This window comes from Microtus ochrogaster, unplaced genomic scaffold (genome assembly GCF_000317375.1).
Source record: "Microtus ochrogaster isolate Prairie Vole_2 unplaced genomic scaffold, MicOch1.0 UNK3, whole genome shotgun sequence".
Classification (NCBI taxonomy): domain Eukaryota; kingdom Metazoa; phylum Chordata; class Mammalia; order Rodentia; family Cricetidae; genus Microtus; species Microtus ochrogaster.
The window spans coordinates 8,165,621-8,185,108 of record NW_004949101.1 but is presented as its reverse complement, the minus strand read 5'-3'; the positions used below and the strand labels follow the sequence as shown (position 1 = coordinate 8,185,108).

Sequence of the window (19,488 nt, the reverse complement as noted above, 5' to 3'; positions counted from 1 at the left end):
TGCCTGCCTGCCTGCCTGCCTGCCTGCCTGCCTGCCTGCCTTCCTTCCTTCCTTCCTTCCTTCCTTCCTTCCTTCCTTCCTTCCTTCCTTCCTTTCTCTTTTTGTATTTTTAAGACAGGGTTTCTCTGTGTATAACAGCTCTGGCTGTCGGGGAACAGCTGTGTAGACTAGGTTAGCCTTGAACTCACAGAGGTCTTCCTGCCTCTGCCACCAAATGCTGGGATTAAAGGTGTGCAACACCACACCTGACACTCATTGGTATTCCTTGACTTTGAATTTTTAAAATAACTTTTTGACGTGCCTTTCCTCTGACCTTCATTGACTTGAGCTTATACGTGTATTTTTTTTTCTAGGCCATTTGTAAAAGTTTATATTTTAGAGATGTTAACTCTTCATAATTTATAATACACCTACTTTCACATTGTTTATTGCTTTTTAGAAGCTTTTAAAAATTAGTTTGTCACAAAACATCAATATTTTCATTTACACTTTTTAACATTTTAGTCATGTTTATATAGGTTTTAAAAAAAAAATCTTAAAAGTATAAAGGGTCACCCAGATTTACATCTAGTACTTTGTGGCTTCATTTGTTGCACTGAAATGTTCAGTTGCTGAGATTTGTTTTAGTGTGAATGGATGTATTTCTTACATTTTTTTGGAACAACTAGGTGTTACTTAATTCTTTAGTGCCTTTTGTGTGCCACATTTTGTGCTGTGTTTTGTTTTTTGGTAGACACTACTGAGTGAATATAACATTAACAGTATTTAACAATGATTGTCTTAGTAATTGAAACTCTATTTAAATATGTTGAACTTGTTTTTTTTTTTACCATTAGAAAAATTCCTCAGAAACAGATATACCTACTGTGAATATTTTAGCTGATGAAGAATTCCTTCCCTTTCAAGAAAACACATTTGACCTGGTGGTTAGCAGCTTAAGGTTAGTAATCCATTTGAACTTTTAAAAAGTATGTTAAAGAGGCTGGAGAGAGATACCTTGTTTGGTAAAGTGCTTGCTGCATAAGCATGAAGATGGAAGTTTGAATTACAAAACCCCCATAAAGGCAGGCATGGTGGCACATACTTGTAGTTCCAACTCTGGAGAGGCCGTGACAGGCCTGGGGCTCCATGGCCAGCAGCAGCTCAGTCTTACTTGAAGCGTTCCAGACCAGTGAGAGACTATTTAAACAATATGATGAGAACCTGAGAAGCAAGCATGAGGTTAGCCTCTGACCTCCATGTGCAGGCATGTGCAGGCATGTACATGTGTATATGCACACATACGTGTGGGTATATATATATATATGTTATAAATAGGTCTAATTTACATTGTAATATTTTAGGATAGCAGTGGATAATGGATTAATTTAACTCCCTACCCCCACCCCACCTGGAATTAAACTAAGGCCTTGGGTTAAAGACAAGCACTCTGTTACTGAGCTATATAATCTTCACCATGATAGAATAAATTCTTTTTAGTTACAAACTGGTTATCTTAGTAATCTTTAAGATTCTTCTGTTTAACAATTAAGGATTCAGGACATCCTAGTGGAAATACGACGTAGTGTCGTAAATTTATTTTTATTCTCAAGTTTCTACATACAACTTGCTAACACTCTTCCTGTGACACGTGAGAGAATAGACATGAGATTTAACAAGTTTCTTGTGTATAAGTTTAGAACACTTTGCTTTGCTTTGCTTTCCATTGTCTTAAAAGGTGATGGATCTACTATCTACCTTTCAAAACAGAAAAAAATTCAGACACTGGCTTCTCCAGCTACTGGCAAGGGTGTAGAGCACCAGGAACTCCAGTGGGAATGCAAAATGATAGACACTTTGAAAGACTGTTTCATGATTTCCTGAAACTTGAACATACTTTGTTAGGTTCCAGCATTTATACTCATTGGTATTTACCCAAAGAAATGAAAACTTATATACATACAAAATCGTTAACATGAATAATAAGTTGTTCTTTTAAAAAAGTTTTAGATTTATTTTGTTTTATGCATGTGAGTATTTTAACTGCGGGTATGTATGTGCACTACATGTATGTCTGGTAGTTGTGGAGGCCAGAAGTGGATGTAGAGTCTTCTGGAACTGGAGTTACAGATAGTTGTGAGCCACCGATTGGGCGTTAAATACTGTACTCGGTCCTCTGCAAGATTAACAAGTGCTTTTCACCACTGCAGCTATGTTATTAATTGCTAGAACGTGGAAGCAACTAAGATGTTGTCTTAGGATTACTATTGCTATGATGAAAAACCTTGACCAAAGCAACTTAAGAAGGAAAGGGTTTATTTCACTCACAGTTCCATGTAAAGTTCATCATCAAAGGCAGAGAGGGCAGGAACTCAAGCAGAGCAGCAACCTGGAGGCAGGAGCTGATGCAGGGGCCATGGAGGAGTGCTACTTCCTGCCTTGCCTCCCCTGCCTTGCTCAGCCTGCTCTCTTTCAGAACTCAGGACCACCTGCCCAGAGGTGGTAGTACTCATAATGTGCTGGACACTCTCCCACTGATCACTAATTAAAAAAATGCCCTACAGACTTGTCTACAGCCCAGTATTATTTCCTACAGCCATTTTCTTAATTGTTTTTTTTCCACTCAGATGATTTTAGCTTGTGTCAAGTTAACGTAGAACTATCCAGCACAGATGCCCTTCAGTACTAAGTGGTTGAATTGTACATCTCGACAATGCAATTATTTAGCACTAAAAAGGAATAAGCTGTCAAAACATGAAAAGAATGCAGGAAACTTAGATGTGTTACCAAATGAAAGGTTATTCAAAAAGCTGTGTATGCTGGTTCCAACTGTATGACATTCTGGAAAGGACAAAAGTATGGAGACAGTTAAAAAGGTCAGAGTTGTGGAAGTGTAGAATTTAATTTCAGATTTCAAAATTCAATTCCTTTTTGTGGTTTTAGCCTAGTGATAATTATATTAATGAAGGCTAAGCAACTATGTGTTTCTATTTTAGTTTGCACTGGGTGAATGACCTTCCTAGAGCACTTGAACAGGTGAGAAAACTTGTGTTGACTCAGTTCTGTGTTAGCTTTTTATCACAGATTGACAAATGTTGTTGTTTTCACGTTCAAAAGTCTGACAGTGTTTATAATGTTCTGTGGGCTGGGTATCCTCGGTACTCTCTTTGACCCACAAATATATACATTAGGTGGCATTCCTTGAGAACTTTAAGAATAGTTGGTTGTAGAGATGTTTATATTTATAAAAGATGTAATTAATTACAGTGTAGAATAATAGTGGTATCACAAGGTGTGTTCTTTTGTTTGTTTTTGTTTTTTGAGACAGGATTTCTCCATGTAGCCGTGACTATCCCAGAACTCACTTTGTAGACCAGGCCTGCCTCAAGCTCAGAGATCTGCCTGCCTTGGCCTCCTGAGTGCTAGGATTAAAGGTGTGCACCACCACTGCCTGGCTACAAAGCATATTCTATATTAAAATTTCTTCTCTTCCTTTATTGCTTATGAACATTTTCTGCATAGGAACTTGTTTATGTTGTGTCTCTCCTTTGTATTACTCTCAGGAAGTGTTAGATAAATGCCTGTAGATTGGTGTTTGTCAGTGAGTGAACAGAGGGTACTGGGTAGATAGTGGGGTGTTCCGAGAGAACAGTTAGAAGGACTGGTCTCCACTAGGCTGAAAGTCATGAGCTGTCACTTGTACTGCATTTCTTTAGTCAAAATAAACCACAAGTCCAGCCCAGATTAAAGGATTGGGAAATAAATGACATCCGTTGGTGGGACATCTTACAGAATTGCTTTTCAGAGGGCATGAACAGGAAGGAAGAATTATAATTTTGATTAGCTATCATTCTTTAAATGTTTTTTCTTGTAGTATTCTGTTACTGTAAAAAGCAAGTTGTATATATAAAATTTGAAAACATAAGGCATCTTATAGATACTAGTATCATTAGTGAATGTCTTTGTCATTACTATACAACATTACTACATACCATACAGCAGTGAGTCTGGGTTTCTTGTCTGATGTTATTTACTTTCTCATTTATTTGGCAAAATAAGGTTGGTAGTCATAAACACTAACTTGGATGCATTTGATATTGCTGTCTGTAAAATTTGAATAGTTTTGTTATATTTATTACAGATTCATTATGTCTTAAAACCAGATGGGGTGTTTGTTGGCGCGATGTTTGGCGGTGACACGCTCTATGAACTTCGGTGTTCATTACAATTAGCAGAAACAGAACGAGAAGGAGGGTTTTCCCCACACATTTCTCCCTTCACTGCTGTCAATGACCTAGGACATCTGCTTGGGAGAGCTGGTTTCAATACCCTGACTGTGGTGAGTATCCGGAGACCTGAGTAACCCACTAATCAATTGTATTGCTTGGGCCAGTTCTCCTTGTTTTACCTTTTTTTGGAAGGTGTGTCCTTACTGTCTTTAGTGCGCATAAACACAGCCTGACTGAAATGCCAGGAACAGAAACTCTTCAGTATTTATATTTCAGGATAAGTAGCTCCAAAAAAAAATGATCACAGTTTATGAAGAGACTTCCCTTTAAATAATACGTATTTATCTTGTGAGGGAGGAAGGTATGGCATGGTCAGAGGACAACGTTTCGGAGTCAGTTCTACTGTGGGCTTCAGGACTGAACTCAGTGTTTCACCTGCTGAGTTGTGTTGCCAATCCCTTTGAGAGAGACTTTTAAAAATTCTTCTCCAGGGGCTGGAGAGATGGCTCAGAGTTTAAGAGCATTGCCTACTCTTCCAAAGGTCCTGAGTTCAATTCCCAGCAACCACATGGTGGCTCACAACCATCTGTAATGGGGTCTGGTGCCCTCTTCTGGCCTGCAGGCATACAGACAGAATATTGTATACATAATAAATAAATATTTTTTTTAAAAAAAATTCTACTCCATTAGGATCTTCAAATACAAGTTAGGTGTAATATGGGATGAGACCACTACAGATGTGACACTGGGTATCCATTATAGGGGCATCTGTGGTACTGTCCCCACCACCAGCTCTTAATTCAAGCATACACAAATGCCTACATTCTCCTAAGTCTAGGCTTAGTTGAGTTAGAACATGCTCTGTTTCCGTCAGTGGTGCATGATTAATAAACAATCAGAGAATTTGGGGTTCAACTTGAAGATCCAAAAACCAAAGCAGCCAGCCACTGGCTCTTACCTCCACCTCAGTCTGACGTGGTGACCTGCTTCCAGGAAACCTCAGAATGAGACTGACTGAGAGCTGTCTCCTCTCGTTTATAATCCTTTCTAGGACTGGGGTTAAAGGGGTGCACCACTAGGATTAAAGTCATGCAACATCGGTTTCTGTGGCAAACTAGTGTGGCTACTGGGATGAAAGGTGTGTGTTGCCATTGCCTGGTCTGTAAGGCTGACCAGTGGGGCTGTTTCACTCTCTCAGCTTCAGGCAAGCTTTATTTATTAAGATACAATTGAAATGCCACTACAAGTCAGGGTGCAGAGTTTTACAGCGAGGGTCCATAAGCAGGAAGTGTAGAAGAAACAGATTGTACATAGACTGATGGGATAGCGCACTGGATATAACTTAATTTATTTTGGGGAGGTGTTTTGGAGAGTGGGTCTGTTACACCCCTAAGTTGTTAAGGAAGTCACTGTGACTTTGAACTGAACTTTCTTCCTCCACCCCAGTGTACTTGGATCACAGGTATACACACTTGGCCTCTGTGACTGTACTATCTCTGTACTACTTAAGGGAATTTAGGAGAGGTACTTCAGTTTCTCAGCATTTCTTAAAAATACATAAATGATTTTTTTCCCTCGAGAGGCCCCTGATATTAAGTGGTCAGAGGGCATGAGGTGCCCTGACTGTTGGTATGAAATACCTGCTACTTTCTCTGCCCCGCTCCTTCTACTCCTAGAACTCCTAAGGGTAACTTCCCAGAAGAAAGGCGTCTCCTTTCCACCTCTCCAGTCACAGGTGCTCTCCAGGACTCATTCTCTCTTGAGATGAGTTGAATAGATTTACTATGATTCCCAAATCCTTCTGACATAGAAACATAACTAAATGTGATTGGAGGTGATTGAAATTTCTTGTTGAAGAAAACCTCCATTTGCATAACTAGAGATGATAAACTATTTGAGCTAACTTATTGTAAATGCATTTTGTAAGATCATCCATTTTAATATATCATACCCACCTGTGTAGTGGTAGAATGCAAGAGGGATTAATGTGCAGAAACCCTAATATAAAATAAATACATACATACATACATACATACATACATACATACATACATACATACATACGTACATTCCTCCAGGGGGGAAAGGGAATAAAAACAGGCTGGAGAATAGGCAAGGCTTTGTCGAGCTGAAAGCTACCTTGATATGTCTTGCCTGTGTCTGGGTTGACGTCTATAAATTTTTAAATTGTCTAAGTCAATAAAAAGTGGTATTGAGATGTTGAACATCTGAAAATTGGAAAGCATAGCTTCATGTTGAAGAACCAACATTAACTGATATAAGAAGTTATGCATTGAGGGGTTATTATATTTTCAAGATTTTTAAAAATTATAGTAGTACCGGGCGATGGTGGCACACGCCTTTAATCCCAGCACTCGGGAGGCAGAGGCAGGCGGATCTCTGTGAGTTCGAGACCAGCCTGGTCTACAGAGCTAGTTCCAGGTCAGGCTCCAAAGCCACAGAGAAACCCTGTCTCGAAAAACCAAAAAAAAAAAAAAAATTATAGTAGTAATTCACAAGTAATTCTTATAAATTTAAAACTACAGATAAATTGAAAAATCTGTCATTTGACTTTAATTCTTCAAATCTTAGCTCTCTTCTGAGAATAACATTTCTCAAAATTTCAGACTTTGGTTTTCAGAATTTCAGACTTTTGTTTAATCCCAACACTTGGGAGGCAGAGGCTGATGGATCTCTGAGTTCAAGGCCAGCCTGGTCTACAGAGTAAGTTCCTGGACAGCCAGAGCTACACAGGGAAACCCTGTAAAGAAAAGAAAAAAAAAAGAAGATAATCTTAACTTATTAGAACTCATTCTTTTTGTTGTTGATATCTCTTTTTAACAATTTATTTTAATTTTATGTGTGTTGGTGTTTTCCCTGCATATATATCTGTGTGAGGATGTCAGGTCCCCTGGAACTGGAGTTACAGAGCCACCACGTGGGGTGCAGGGAATTAAACTCGGGTTCTCTGAAAGAGCAGTCAGTGCTCCTAACTGCTGAGCTATCTCTCCAACCCCAGAACTTACTCTTTTAAGACTAAAGATAATATGTACTACTTGTTAATATAAACCCTGCATTTTTATAAAAAACTACATTGGACTGAGGATATAGCCCAGTGAAGAGTTCTTACCTAGATTCCGTCTCCACCACCACTAGACAGTAAGAATAAAAACGAAGTAAAAGCTTCTTTAGCCAACTGTGGTGATGTGTATAATCCCAGCACTTGGCACGCAAAGGCAAAGGGATCATGAGGCCAGAATAGGTTGATGAACCGTGTTTCCAAAGTACAGTGTCAGACTTGACGGTTTTATAAATTGCTTTCGTTTGTACTTAGTTAAAGAGGGTTAGGTTCCCATGTCTGCTCATTGGTAGAACCCTTTACCTAGCTGGTATGAGGCTCTGAGTGCAATTCCCAGTACTGTTATAAAAAAATGATTTCTCTCTCTCTCTCTTTTACACACACACACACACACACACACACACACACACACCCACCCACCCATGCATATTTAAAATATATAATAATGAAATGTAAATATAGTGAGACAAGATAGAACAAATTTTGAAGTATAAATAAGTCTCTCTGATATCTGCTACTTCATCCTTCTACCCAAGACAGGAACTTGAAGCAATACACTCATACAGAAAGAGAATAAATGCATGGATGCTTATTACTAAGCTAACATTTTCCACTTTTTAGATGTTTTTAAAACTTTTCCCACTCTTTTGCAATCCATTCCCAAGCCCCAGGGAATAGTACTGCCCACAGTGGGCCAGGTCTTTCCCTATCAAGATAGCCCCACAGGCAAACCTAATACAGACAATCCCTCACTGATGCTCTCTTCCCACACAGTTCTCCATTGTGACACGGTGACACATATTTTCTTTTCAGTTTAATAGCTAATGTGTCCTTTATCTGAACACAGTATGTTTAATTGATGTTTGGAGTTGGGAGATTGAATAGGAGCTTACTCTGTCCACTCCATGCCTAACTTGGTCTTGTACTACCAAGAATGACACCCTTTTGGGGCAATATTTTACAAAAAAGAAGAAGCCGCACATGGTGGCAAAGGTCTTTAATCTCCATAGAGGCAGAGGTAGGTAGATCATTGAGTTTGAGGCCAGCATGGTCGACATAGTGAATTCCAGAACAGTCTAGGCTACGTAATAAGACCCTGTCTCAAAAAATAGATAAAAGTGACCATCACAATATAAAGTAGAGTGACTTCATTTTGCTTTTGGAGAAGAAACTGGCACAGTTGTTAGAATTCTGGTAATATAACATTGCAAAGAATATTCAAAACAAGACAATTCTTGGTGGAGATAGAGCTCAGTGGTGGGCATTTACTTTGTACTCGTGAGGCTCTGGTAAGGGACATTTCCTGCTTACCTTTAGAGAAATAGTTATAACTCCTTTCCAGAGCTTGATTTTTGTTTGTTTGTTTCTGATAGTCCCGTGAATATTATGTTTTTCTTTTAAAAATAGGATACTGATGAAATTCAAGTTAACTATCCTGGAATGTTTGAATTGATGGAAGACTTACAAGGTAAGAAAGGCATTTGTAGACTCCATTTGACACTGTACTCTAGGCATTTGGAATCCATTCCTGTAGCGAAAGCACACCATGGTCTAAAATGGAGGAGGCAGACAGTAGGCATGTCACAAAGAAGGGTTAAATCAGAGTTGTGGTCAGTGCTGTGAAACTGAGGCTTGCAGCACTGCGGCTGCTTCTGGAATAACATAGGAGGAATTTGCTGAAGGGTACACTTGTTATAAAATACTTTAGTGATTTCCATTAGTAGAAGTTCGTATCTCAGGTCTAAGCGTGCACACATGCATGTCTACACACACACACATTTAAACACATTTCACCTTAGGTAGTTTAATGAGTTTGAGATTGAGGGTTTAGTTAGAATAGATCCTGATCTGTGAGAGTAAAGAAATTTTGTTTGAGATGGAGTGTTTAATGATGGGATTGTTAGCAAGCGAGAATCAGGTCCTGCACAAAACTTTACAGTCCCCTAATTACTTAGTTTTGTCTTTATGACCGAATACCTGACAGAGGCAACTTAAGGGCGAAGTCTGTTGGCTCAGGGTATGTGGTCTGTCATAGCATGGATGGCTGTGTTCTGGGAGAAAGGCAATTGAAATACCACAGCAGGAGGCCAGAAGTGACAGAACCAGCCTATAGTCCTCAAGGCTTAGCTTCCCAGTTGCTCTCTTTCCTCAGCTAGGCCTTCCCTCTTCCACAGTTTTCCAGAATGGTGCCACCAGCTGAGAACTGAGATTTCAAACACAAAAAGTCTTACAGGCTTTTTGGCAGTGGTGATAGTGGTGGGGTTCCATGTTTAAACAATAACACACCCTCTTAATATTGTTTTCCCTTCCCTGGGTTTGATCTCCAGTACCCAAAATAAATGGACAATTTGACTTCCCAAATTCTTGAAATTTGGGGTGGGTTTGGTTTTGTGAGACTGTGTCTCATGGTTCGGCCCCAGGCAGGCCTTGAACACAGGGCTGTGCTGTTTCAGCTTGGTTTACAGGCATGGGCTACACAAATTAATGTGTTGTAATGCATTTTTTTGTACATACATGTTTGCCGTCTCCTCAGAATTAGAGAAGGCCCTTACCATTAGTTCAGATCCAGAGCTTTAGCTTGACTTTGAAAGTTGCTAAATGTAACTGTACCAGGCTTGTCACTTAGACCTTCAAAAGTCTCTATAATTGCTTTTTTCACGGTTCATTTGTAGCATCCTGATGTATACCACACCTGCAAAGTGGTCCAAGTGTCAATAGAGAGCTCTTGATTTGTCTCTACTTGTGGTCATGCCCATGTTGAGGCTAAATTCCTTAGTCTGCTTCATCTGACAAAAGTCCTCAAGGGTTTGGTTTTTCTTTTTCACTTTTTAATCCCCAACCTGATGCAGTGGCCTTTGTGAAATAAGTATTTGGTGAATGCAGTCGTATAAATTTGGGTTACCTGTGTGTCTTTGCTGATCATCCTTTTACCCCTGTAGTAATTTGAGTGTCTCACATCACTGCAGATCTTCATTAAATAATTAATTAAAAAAACCAAAGATTGTTCTTGTCAAGCATTTTAATTGGGAGGAAGTTGAAATATTAATATTTTAATTTTTTAAAAAATTTATTTATTTTATATGTATGTGTATTTTGCCTGCATGTATGTATGTGTGCCATATGTGTGCCTGCTCCAGAGGAGGCTAGAAGAGGGTGTTGGATCCCCCGAATTTAAGCTTATGAATGCGGTTCTTGGGATCAAGCTCTGGTCCTCTGCTAGCACAAGTATTCCAAACCACTAAACATCTCTCCAGTCCAAGATTTGTATATTTAAGAGTAAAGTAGCAAAAGAAGCTTCCTGCAATAAAGTTTGCTAAGAGATAGTGGTGTTTTGGATTTGGGTAAGTGTATTTCAGATATTTAGGAGGGAAATTGACAGTTTTAGGTAGATCAGATGTGGCCTTTGTGAAGAGTAGATGCAGTCTTACAAATTTGGACTATCTGTGTGTCTTTGCTGATGAGCCTCTTACCCCCTGTAGGAACTTGAGTCTCCCGTATCACTGCAGCAGAACTGATTAGGGGATGGGGAGGCGTGTGTGTGTGTGTGTGTGTGTGTGTGTGTGTGTGTGTGTGTGTGTGGTGTGTGTGTGTGCGTGCATGTGCATGCAAGAGAATAGTCCTAGTAGACATAGATGTTTGTGTTCGATAGCAGTAAGTTCCCAGCTAATGAAGCTGTCTTCCTTGTTACAAAGGAAGTAATACAATATAGAGGTGCAAAGCTTGACAATTATATTGAAACACTGGGAAATAGTCATTGAAGAGAAAGGTGAACTGACTAGGGAAAAGTTAGAGTTGGAAGGGTCCATTTAAAGTCAATCAGACTTTTCAGTGTGGTTGGCTACATAAAGGTAGTTGGGTCAGTTAGGGGTGGGGTTTTGCTATTTAAATGGCAGAAATCCAAAAGTGAAAGGTAACCCATAAATATAATTGAAATAGTGGCCTGGAAGAATAGGAAGTAGAAGGCAAAAGTAAGTTGGGAAGTTGGGTGAAAGTTGCTGTAGCTAAGCATCTCAGAGTAGTCAGAAAATTGTTATGGCTGAGGTATGTAATCCTGCTGAAAGGGTAGAGTGATGAAGTCAGAAAATGAGATGCCAGGTGAATGATGGAAGGTAAAGCAGTTACAAGTGAGAACTCCTGGAGCATAGCTCACAGATGAGGCAGAGAGACGGAGCTCATTGGATATGAGGTGAGACAATGAAATTTGATAGACACTAGCTCTGAAAACCCTTCCTCTCAGAATGGTGGCATGAGCAGAGGCACACAGGAAAACTGAGCCAGGTGCCAAAGCTTGCAAAGGAGGGGACTAATCTGCCAGCAGACAGGAGCAGGAGAAGGTTATGGCTCAGTGGACAAGCCCCTACAGGGTGAGGGTTTACACAGGCGGAGGAAGACACTGAGGAACAACAGCGACACATACCCTACCTCCCAACTTAAGAAAGATGTGACTTATAAACAGTAAATAGATACCTTCTATTGGGAGACTTCCAACTGTTCTCCTTTGTGAACTACTTGATCATGCTCTCTCCCTCTCGCTCACACACACACAATACTCTCTCTCTCTCTCTTTCACACACACACACACACACACATCACATATCATTAGTAGCATAGTTTTGATTGCTGGTGGAGTTAAAGTTGGGGGTCTGTGAGATAGAATTATGCTTACCTAAAAAAGCCTTTATGTGGTTCTGAAAGTTGTAATGTTTTGAAATAATGAAATTTATAAAATTGCTTGCCTGTTCTTTTATTTATAGATTTATGGTTGCAGTTGCTTATTTCCTTATTTCAGTAGTCCTCTTGGTAACTGTGTTGCCCCTGTGTTAAGTGATAAATATTAGGGCTAAAGAGAACACTTGAATCTAAGTGGCAGAATTAGGTGCCAAACTCTTGTTTCCTGCCCTGGCTTCTAACTGACCCCTGTTGCTTGTTGTAGTTGTTTATTAGTAATAAGGTTCTGGCATGTTTGCTTCCATCACTTTCCTGTTTGTCACAAGGCCAATTTCACATGTTTAGCACACTTCTGAGTGTGTAGTTACACTGCCATATTCACACAGGGAAATACACATAGCTCAAAACTTACCATTATGGTCCTTTTCATTATGAAATATAGGGTTGGTAGGCTCTAGAAGTATACTCAAGATGATAAAGATATTAAATGACAGCAACCAATTTTGAACACTTCCCCAAGTACTAAACACACTGATAGAGTTATGGAGCTCTTTTATCTAAAAGCTTGAGACATGGTAATGAATTTATTTCTCATTTAGGCTTCAATGATAATTCATCAAATGGAGTGTTTATTTTGTACTGGTCTATATTAAATGCAGTGCTCATGATTCATTTCAAGAAAAAAATAGAGACAAGAAATTAGACCTATCAGTTGGGAAAGGTTACTGCCCACTGTTTAAAAATACAGTAATTACTCTGCAGTTCTCTGAGGCTTTTTCTTCCCACGTGTGGATGCTGCCCTGCCCCATACGGCTGTGTGTTTCTAAGGATTAAAAATCGTTAGCCTTGCACATATAAAGAAAGTGCTATATCTTCAGCCTCTGATGTTTTTGAGATGGTCTAGTTATGTACCTCAGGCTAACCTTGATCTTGCTTTGGATCATAGACTGACTCCAGACTCCCTGTCTGCCTGCCTCTACCTCCTGAGTGCTGGAGTTATAAGTATGTACTATTGTATCTGGCTTAGATTTTTCTAATACATTGATTTATAGGTGAACACATCAAGGCATAAGTACTTTATCTGTAGTCATACTAAACCTAGAATTAGTTGCTTGAATCTACATACTATATACTAAATACAGATATATCTTTAAAACAGTGAAATTAGTCTTTTTGTCCTGTTAAGTGCCATAACCTCAATGCTATAGCTACTTGTTGTACATATTTTTATTTGAGGTTTTCATACAATATATTTTGATCATATTCACTCTCCCCAAACTCTTTTTAAGATCCACCCACCTTCCCTTGCCTCCCAGTTTGTGTCCCTGTTCTCCTTGCTTACCCCCCTCCTCCCCCAAAGGCCAGTTTGTGCTACTTGGATCTGTGGCCTTCTGCTGGATTGTGGTTAGCTTATCAGTGGCTACATTCTTAGAAAAAAAAAAAAAACCGAGCCTTCCTCTCCCAGCAGCTCACAATGGCTAATAGCTCTTCAGATAGAGGTGGAGCATTGTATCCAATACCACCCTCCTTTGCCAGGACTTGATTTGGCTTGGGCTTGCCAGGTCTGGTACATGCTGCCACTCGAGTTATGATTTCAGAGGCTTAGTTCATTATCATCATGTCAGGGAATTTGGTGGTATGCAGGTAGGCATGAAGCTGAGAGTTTACCTCCTGATCCACTGGCAAGCAGGCAGGGAGAGACACACCTCCTCCAACAAAGCCCACACCTACTCCAACAAGGCCATACCTCCTAATCCTTCCTTAACAGTTGCACTTACTGGGAACCAAACATTCAGATACAGCTATGGGGATCATTCTCATTCAAGGGCTATTCTCTTCAAATCACCATACATGGTCTTCAGGCTGTTTGCATTTTTAACCACCTTCTAGACCAAGTTTTAAAACCTTTCTGGTCCCTCAGAAGGGTGCCTCAGCCCCTTTCCAGTTGGTGATGCCTGTTCCATGGGGGTCTTAAGTCATCTTACATTTTGAGGCTGTGTTCCTCAGACTTACCCTTTCCATTGATACTTTATCTCTACTGTGAGGCCTTTTACGAAAGTCACATGTCTCTGATGTTTTTACCTGTCGGTGAACCCTAACTCTAACCCTAGATTAAGAAGACTTATATGTGTAAACATGCTATTTGAGAAACTAGACAAAATGTTAACTGCTGGATTTTATATTTTTCACTTACTATTTATTGAGCAGTTGCCGTGTGCCAACTCCTTAGCCAGTGGGAGAGACACATCGTTTCTGATCTCAAGTTGCTAATATTTTAGGTAAAAGAACTTCCAAGATAGACAGACAAATCTGTAAAATGAGAGAAGCAGAAGGGATTTGGCCTTAAATCTGCTTATGATGTCAGGGAGTCTTTTGTAGAAAAGGCTGAACCTAAGCTAAAGTTAGCTGTCCAGGAGGATGAAGTGTAGGGAAAATTTGGAGGGATGACACAGAGAACGGTATGTATAAAGCATGGGTGGGAGATATAAAAGGCCATGTGTATCCTAAGCTTGTGTTGGGGCAACTACGGTAATAATATTGCTTAAGTGTATAGAAGAAGCAGGTTTATCTTGAGAATTGCCCGCAGAGATGAGTCAGATTTGGGAATAATAGAAGCACACTGCATGGCTTATAGGAAGGTTAAGACTGGAACCAGCATGACCAGTCTGTCCTGATACATGAGGAACCAAGACACAGACAGTAAGGAACTTGCCAAAGTTGTAGTTAGTGGAGGCAGACAACTTAATTCATTCATAGGCTGAAATCACAGCTCTTTACTCTGTAGGGCTATGAGAGTTGCATGAGCTTGGGTGCTTGCAGGGGTGCTGCTGTGCTGACTGGAAGGTGGTTATCTCCCCAGTTGGCTTTTGTATTCTACATCTGTGTTGTGGTTGTTTTCCGAATAGTTGAGGTGTGTCTCATTTTAGCTGCCATTATTACTAATTCACAGAAAAAGTCCAGAATATTGACATAATTTTACAAACAAGTTGCATTACCAGCTGATGAATACATGAGAAATTTTCAAGGCTTTCACAGTGGTTTTAAGGTAAGTTCAGTTTTTTTAAGGCAATATTCATCATTGCTCCAGTAATAACATATTAAAGTTTGTTTTTAATAAGCAGTTGAACTTAACCTTAAAAACACTGTGAGAAACCTCAACCTTTTGGCCAAGATCAACTGTGAAAACACTGAGAATCTTAAACAGTTCCCTGCTGTCTGGTCTATCACAAGCTCAGGTCGAGTCTGCTGTCATAGATGACTTTTTAGTTGGTTGACAGTCAAGCTTCCCCACAGTGTACTATAAGATACTCCATTTTAAAGATGAAAAACTGGTTTTACTAAAGATAGAACCATTCTTGTCCTAGGTTACATAAAGTTGTGCTCCCGGGGTTCAGGTTCTCTTCAGTACTTCACAAGGAAAGAGAGCGGGGTGTTCAGTGAGACAGTGCGCGTCCCCAAGGAAGAGTGGACTCCTGAGGCGGTGGAGTTGCTGCTGATGCTTTGGAGTGTGCTCTTGAATCTTCTATAACTGAGCTGGGTCAGACCCACAGAGGTGGCATGTGCCTAATGATCTTATTTAGAATATGCAAGTAGTGATTGTTTGGAAAGCATTTTAGAACGTCTAGTAGTCCATTCTGTGCTGTATGTGTATTTACTGCATGTGATGTGTAAGGAAGCCAGGGCCATGGAAAGCTGAACAGAAACTAAGGTGACTGTGTCCCTCCTCTCTCTCTCTCTCTCTCTCTCTCTCTCTCTCTCTCTCTCTCTCCCCCTCTCCCCCTCTATCCCTCCCTCCCTCCCTCCTTCCGTCCCTTCCTCCCTCACTCTGTCCCTCCCCCCTTCTCTCTCTCTCTCTTTCTCTCTCTCTCGTGTGTCTCAGAACATATACCACACATGTAGATGCCCATAGAGGCCAGAAAAGGACAGTGGATCTTCCAAAACTGGAGTTACTGGACATTATGAGCCTCTAATGGAAATTGAACTCAGGTCCTCTGGAAGAGCAGTGCATGCTTTTAACCACTGAGCCACCTCTCCAGCCCCAGTGTTTTTTTTAATGGAGGTTGTTTGTTTGTGTACTTGAAAAGGGGCCTCACAGCTGAGGATGACCCCTCTCCTCTAATCACGGTCCTCTGTGCCCTAAGTGCTGGGGTGGTAAACGTGTATTTACAGTTTACACCCAGCCACAATTTTCATTAACTTTCTAGTTTGTAGCTATTAATAATCTTTATGAATTGGGCCATTAAACTCATATACACAGGGCGTTATATTAGTACAGTCAGTTTCATTACTTACTGAAGCAGTGGCCTCAGAAGCCAGAAGAAGCTGTCAGATCTGTGGAGCTGGGGTTCTAGGTTGTTGTGTGCTGCCTGATGTGTTTTGGAAGCCAAACTCAGGCCCTTAGCAAAAGCAGTGTGTGCATTTAATTTTATTACTAAAATTTTATTTAAATAAAAATTTAAAATCACTTATTTTTAACTCTTGAAGAAAATAAATCATTTCTTGATTAGTAAAAGTAAATAGTAGACACTGCTCAAGTTTTTGTTTTTGTTTTTTGTTTTTGTTTTTGTTTTTTTTTTTGAGATAGAGTGTCTTTGTGAAGCCCTGATTGTCCCATGTAGATCAGGCTGGCCTCAGAGATCTGCTTGACTCTGCCTCTGGAGTGCTGGGATTAAAGGCATGTGCTGCCACTGCCCGACATGTAATAAATTTTAGTATTAATAATTATAACATTTTAAAGTTCCTTTAGTTATTTTGTAGAATGATCTTAAACATGACCTTTCCAAATAACTTTAAATTTATATGTGTACATAAAGAACCAGGTGGTGGTAGCGCGTGCCTTTAATCCCTGCACTCAGGAGGCAGAGGCAGGCAGACGCAGGTGGATTTCTGTGAGTTCCACAACAGCTAGGGCTGTTACACAGAGAAACTGTGCATCGAAAAACCAATAGATAAATAAACAAACAAACGAATGAATGTATATGTAAAGAAAGGTATATAACATTAATTTGATATTATATTAATTTATCTTTATTTTTTGTGGTACTGGGAAATGAACCCAGGACTGTGTGTGTGTGTGTGTGTGTGTGTGTGTGTGTGATGTTCTTATGTGTGCATATGAGTGTGTGTGCAGCCTCCATATGTGTGCACATGTTATTGTCAGAGGTCTTTGTCAGTATCATCTGTTGCTCTCTCTCTTTCTCTCACTGAACCTGGAGCTCACTAATTTTTAGAGCGAGCTGCCTCAAGGATTCCCTTCTTTCCCTTTCCAGCACTATGATCACAGGCAGGCGACACCACACCTAGCTTTTTCCTTTTTTCTTTTTTTTTCTTCCTTTTTTTTTTCAAGACAGGATTTCTCTTTGCAGCCCTGGCTGCCCTGGAACTCACTCTGTAGAACAGGCTGGACTAAAACTCACAGAGATCTCCTGCCTCTGCCCTTGCCCCTGCCCTCTGCATCTGTCTCTGCCTCAAGCTGGGTTAAAGGCATGTGCCACCACTGCCTGGCACACCTGGCCTTTTATGTTAGATCCTGGAGATCATAGTTATACAGCAAGCACGTTACCCATTAACTCATATCCCCAGCCTCTTGAACACATGTTAGGCAACCACTGTACCACCTATCTCTCTAGCTCTACAATAATAATTGTCAGCCGGGCGATGGTGGCGCACGCCTTTAATCCCAGCACTCGGGAGGCAGAGGCAGGCGGATCTCTGTGAGTTCAAGACCAGCCTGGTCTACAGAGCTAGTTCCAGGACAGGCTCCAAAGCCACAGAGAAACCCTGTTTCGAAAAACCAAAAAAACAAAAAAACAAAAAAAAAATAATAATTGTCAGTAAAAATGGCTTCTTACCGTCAACTTAGGGAAACAGTTTGAAATTTTAAAATAAGGGAAGAGGTCTGAAGATTAATTTTAAAATGCTAAGATAGTGCCTTGGTAGGGAATGCACATAATTTTTAAATCTAGTGTTAGTAAAATATCACAAAATTTGAAGACATGGCGTTGGTCTTGTCTAATGAGTCCTTTTCCAAATTTTGAGCTTGTAATTATATATGCTGCTTAGAAGGAGGAGGGCGTTGTCACAGCATCACAAGAAGGGTGTAAGATGTGGTTTTCTTTGAAAGGCACTTGTCAATGTTTGTGACCCATCTGGAGTCTAAAGGTGTCTTACAATAGACAGTGGCTGTTGTGGGAAGAAGCATACCCTTGACTTAATAATGAAGAGGCTTCAAGCAGGTTTGCTGCAGTCAGAAAGCAGACTAACTGTCATCTGAAGGTAGATGAGACTGATGATAGGTACACTGTTGGATAAGATGGATCATGTCTTTATCCTGAGCTGCAAGGGTATTTGCAGTGTTTTCTCAAACTGTAGTCTATTTTTAGGTATGGGTGAGAGCAACTGTTCTTGGAACAGAAAAGCCCTGCTGCACCGAGACACGATGCTGGCAGCTGCAGCGGTTTACAGAGGTGAGCTGCCCACCCTTTCTACCTGTGCTCACGGAGGGGTTTGTGCTGTGTGCTGTTGGCTCCACAGTACTGTTTCCTTCTTGTAAGATATTGTCAGGCTTCATGGGTTTTATTCTCTCTAAACACAGATCCTAGCTCTGTATCTGTTTCCAAACAGCTCTTGTTTCCAAAGTGTCAGCTTCTCTGTGTTAAGACTTCTTCTGTAAAGCATTCTTTCTCAGCCCTGCAGTTATCTTAGTGCCCATTTCTCTTTAAAATAGGTGATTTTATTTTATTGAGCAGATACTTTTTCTGACCTGATTGTTTCCAGAATTTAACCATGTGTGTCTTTTTAGAAATGTACAGAAATGAGGATGGCTCCATACCTGCCACTTACCAAATCTACCACATGATAGGATGGAAATACCATGACTCTCAGGTAACATTATTAAGGTCTATCTTTTCCTAGAGAGTTTATGTTTCTCTTTGTTTCCCATTGTTGATTGACTTAGGGTATGTTTTATTATGCATAACATGATTGGAATTACTCTGGGCTTATCTATATCTAATATCTTTCGTTTTTATTGTTTTCAGGCAAGGCCAGCTGAAAGAGGCTCTGCAACTGTGTCATTTGGAGAACTAGCAAAACTAAATAATGTCATGTCACAGGGAAAAAAAGAATAAATAATTTATTCAGTTATAATGAATTTTAGAATTTTTATCAGAAATGAATAACTTTCACATCTAAATTATTGCAGTTTGAAGCAAGAAGCAATGTATTAAGCTATTTCCTAGCAACCTAATACTGATCCGTACTTAGTAACTATTCCAGGTTCTCATTGTTTCTATTTATGTGAGGATGTTGTTACCTAGTGTTTTAGGCATCTTTGCAGATTCAGCCTGAAAGCAAAGGAAATGTTTTCCTCTGGCGGAGGGGAGGGGGTGGCTTGAGGTAAAACTAGAAATATGTGCATTTGATAGGAAAACATTACTCACACTAGCATTCTGTACCTTTCTGCCTTCTGGCCTTTTGTTATCCCTGTGGGCGGATCACAGCTCTGAAGGTGAGAGGAGGGGAAATTGCTAG

The 19,488-nt window shown here is 40.1% G+C and overlaps 1 protein-coding gene across 6 annotated transcripts in view; it reads left to right on the top strand.

The window, feature by feature from the left end:
* Ndufaf5 (NADH:ubiquinone oxidoreductase complex assembly factor 5) overlaps positions 1–19,108 on the top strand; it is a 29,918-nt gene extending 10,810 nt beyond the window's left edge. For 2 of the 6 annotated variants that reach the window (XM_026788520.1, XM_026788521.1), the window contains 7 exons: positions 837–940; positions 2,976–3,015; positions 4,121–4,318; positions 8,695–8,755; positions 18,339–18,422; positions 18,758–18,840; positions 18,996–19,097. In XM_026788520.1, coding sequence (XP_026644321.1) covers positions 4,163–4,318; positions 8,695–8,755; positions 18,339–18,422; positions 18,758–18,840; positions 18,996–19,085 — 474 coding nt within the window. In that variant the 5' untranslated portion in view covers positions 837–940; positions 2,976–3,015; positions 4,121–4,162 and the 3' untranslated portion in view covers positions 19,086–19,097. Of the gene's footprint in view, positions 1–836; positions 941–2,975; positions 3,016–4,120; positions 4,319–8,694; positions 8,756–14,905; positions 15,024–18,327; positions 18,423–18,757; positions 18,841–18,995 lie in introns of those variants that run through there. The other 4 variants (XR_003378540.1, XM_005365528.3, XM_026788522.1 and 1 more) reach the window with 4 other exon arrangements.
* Positions 19,109–19,488: the final 380 nt, after the last annotated feature.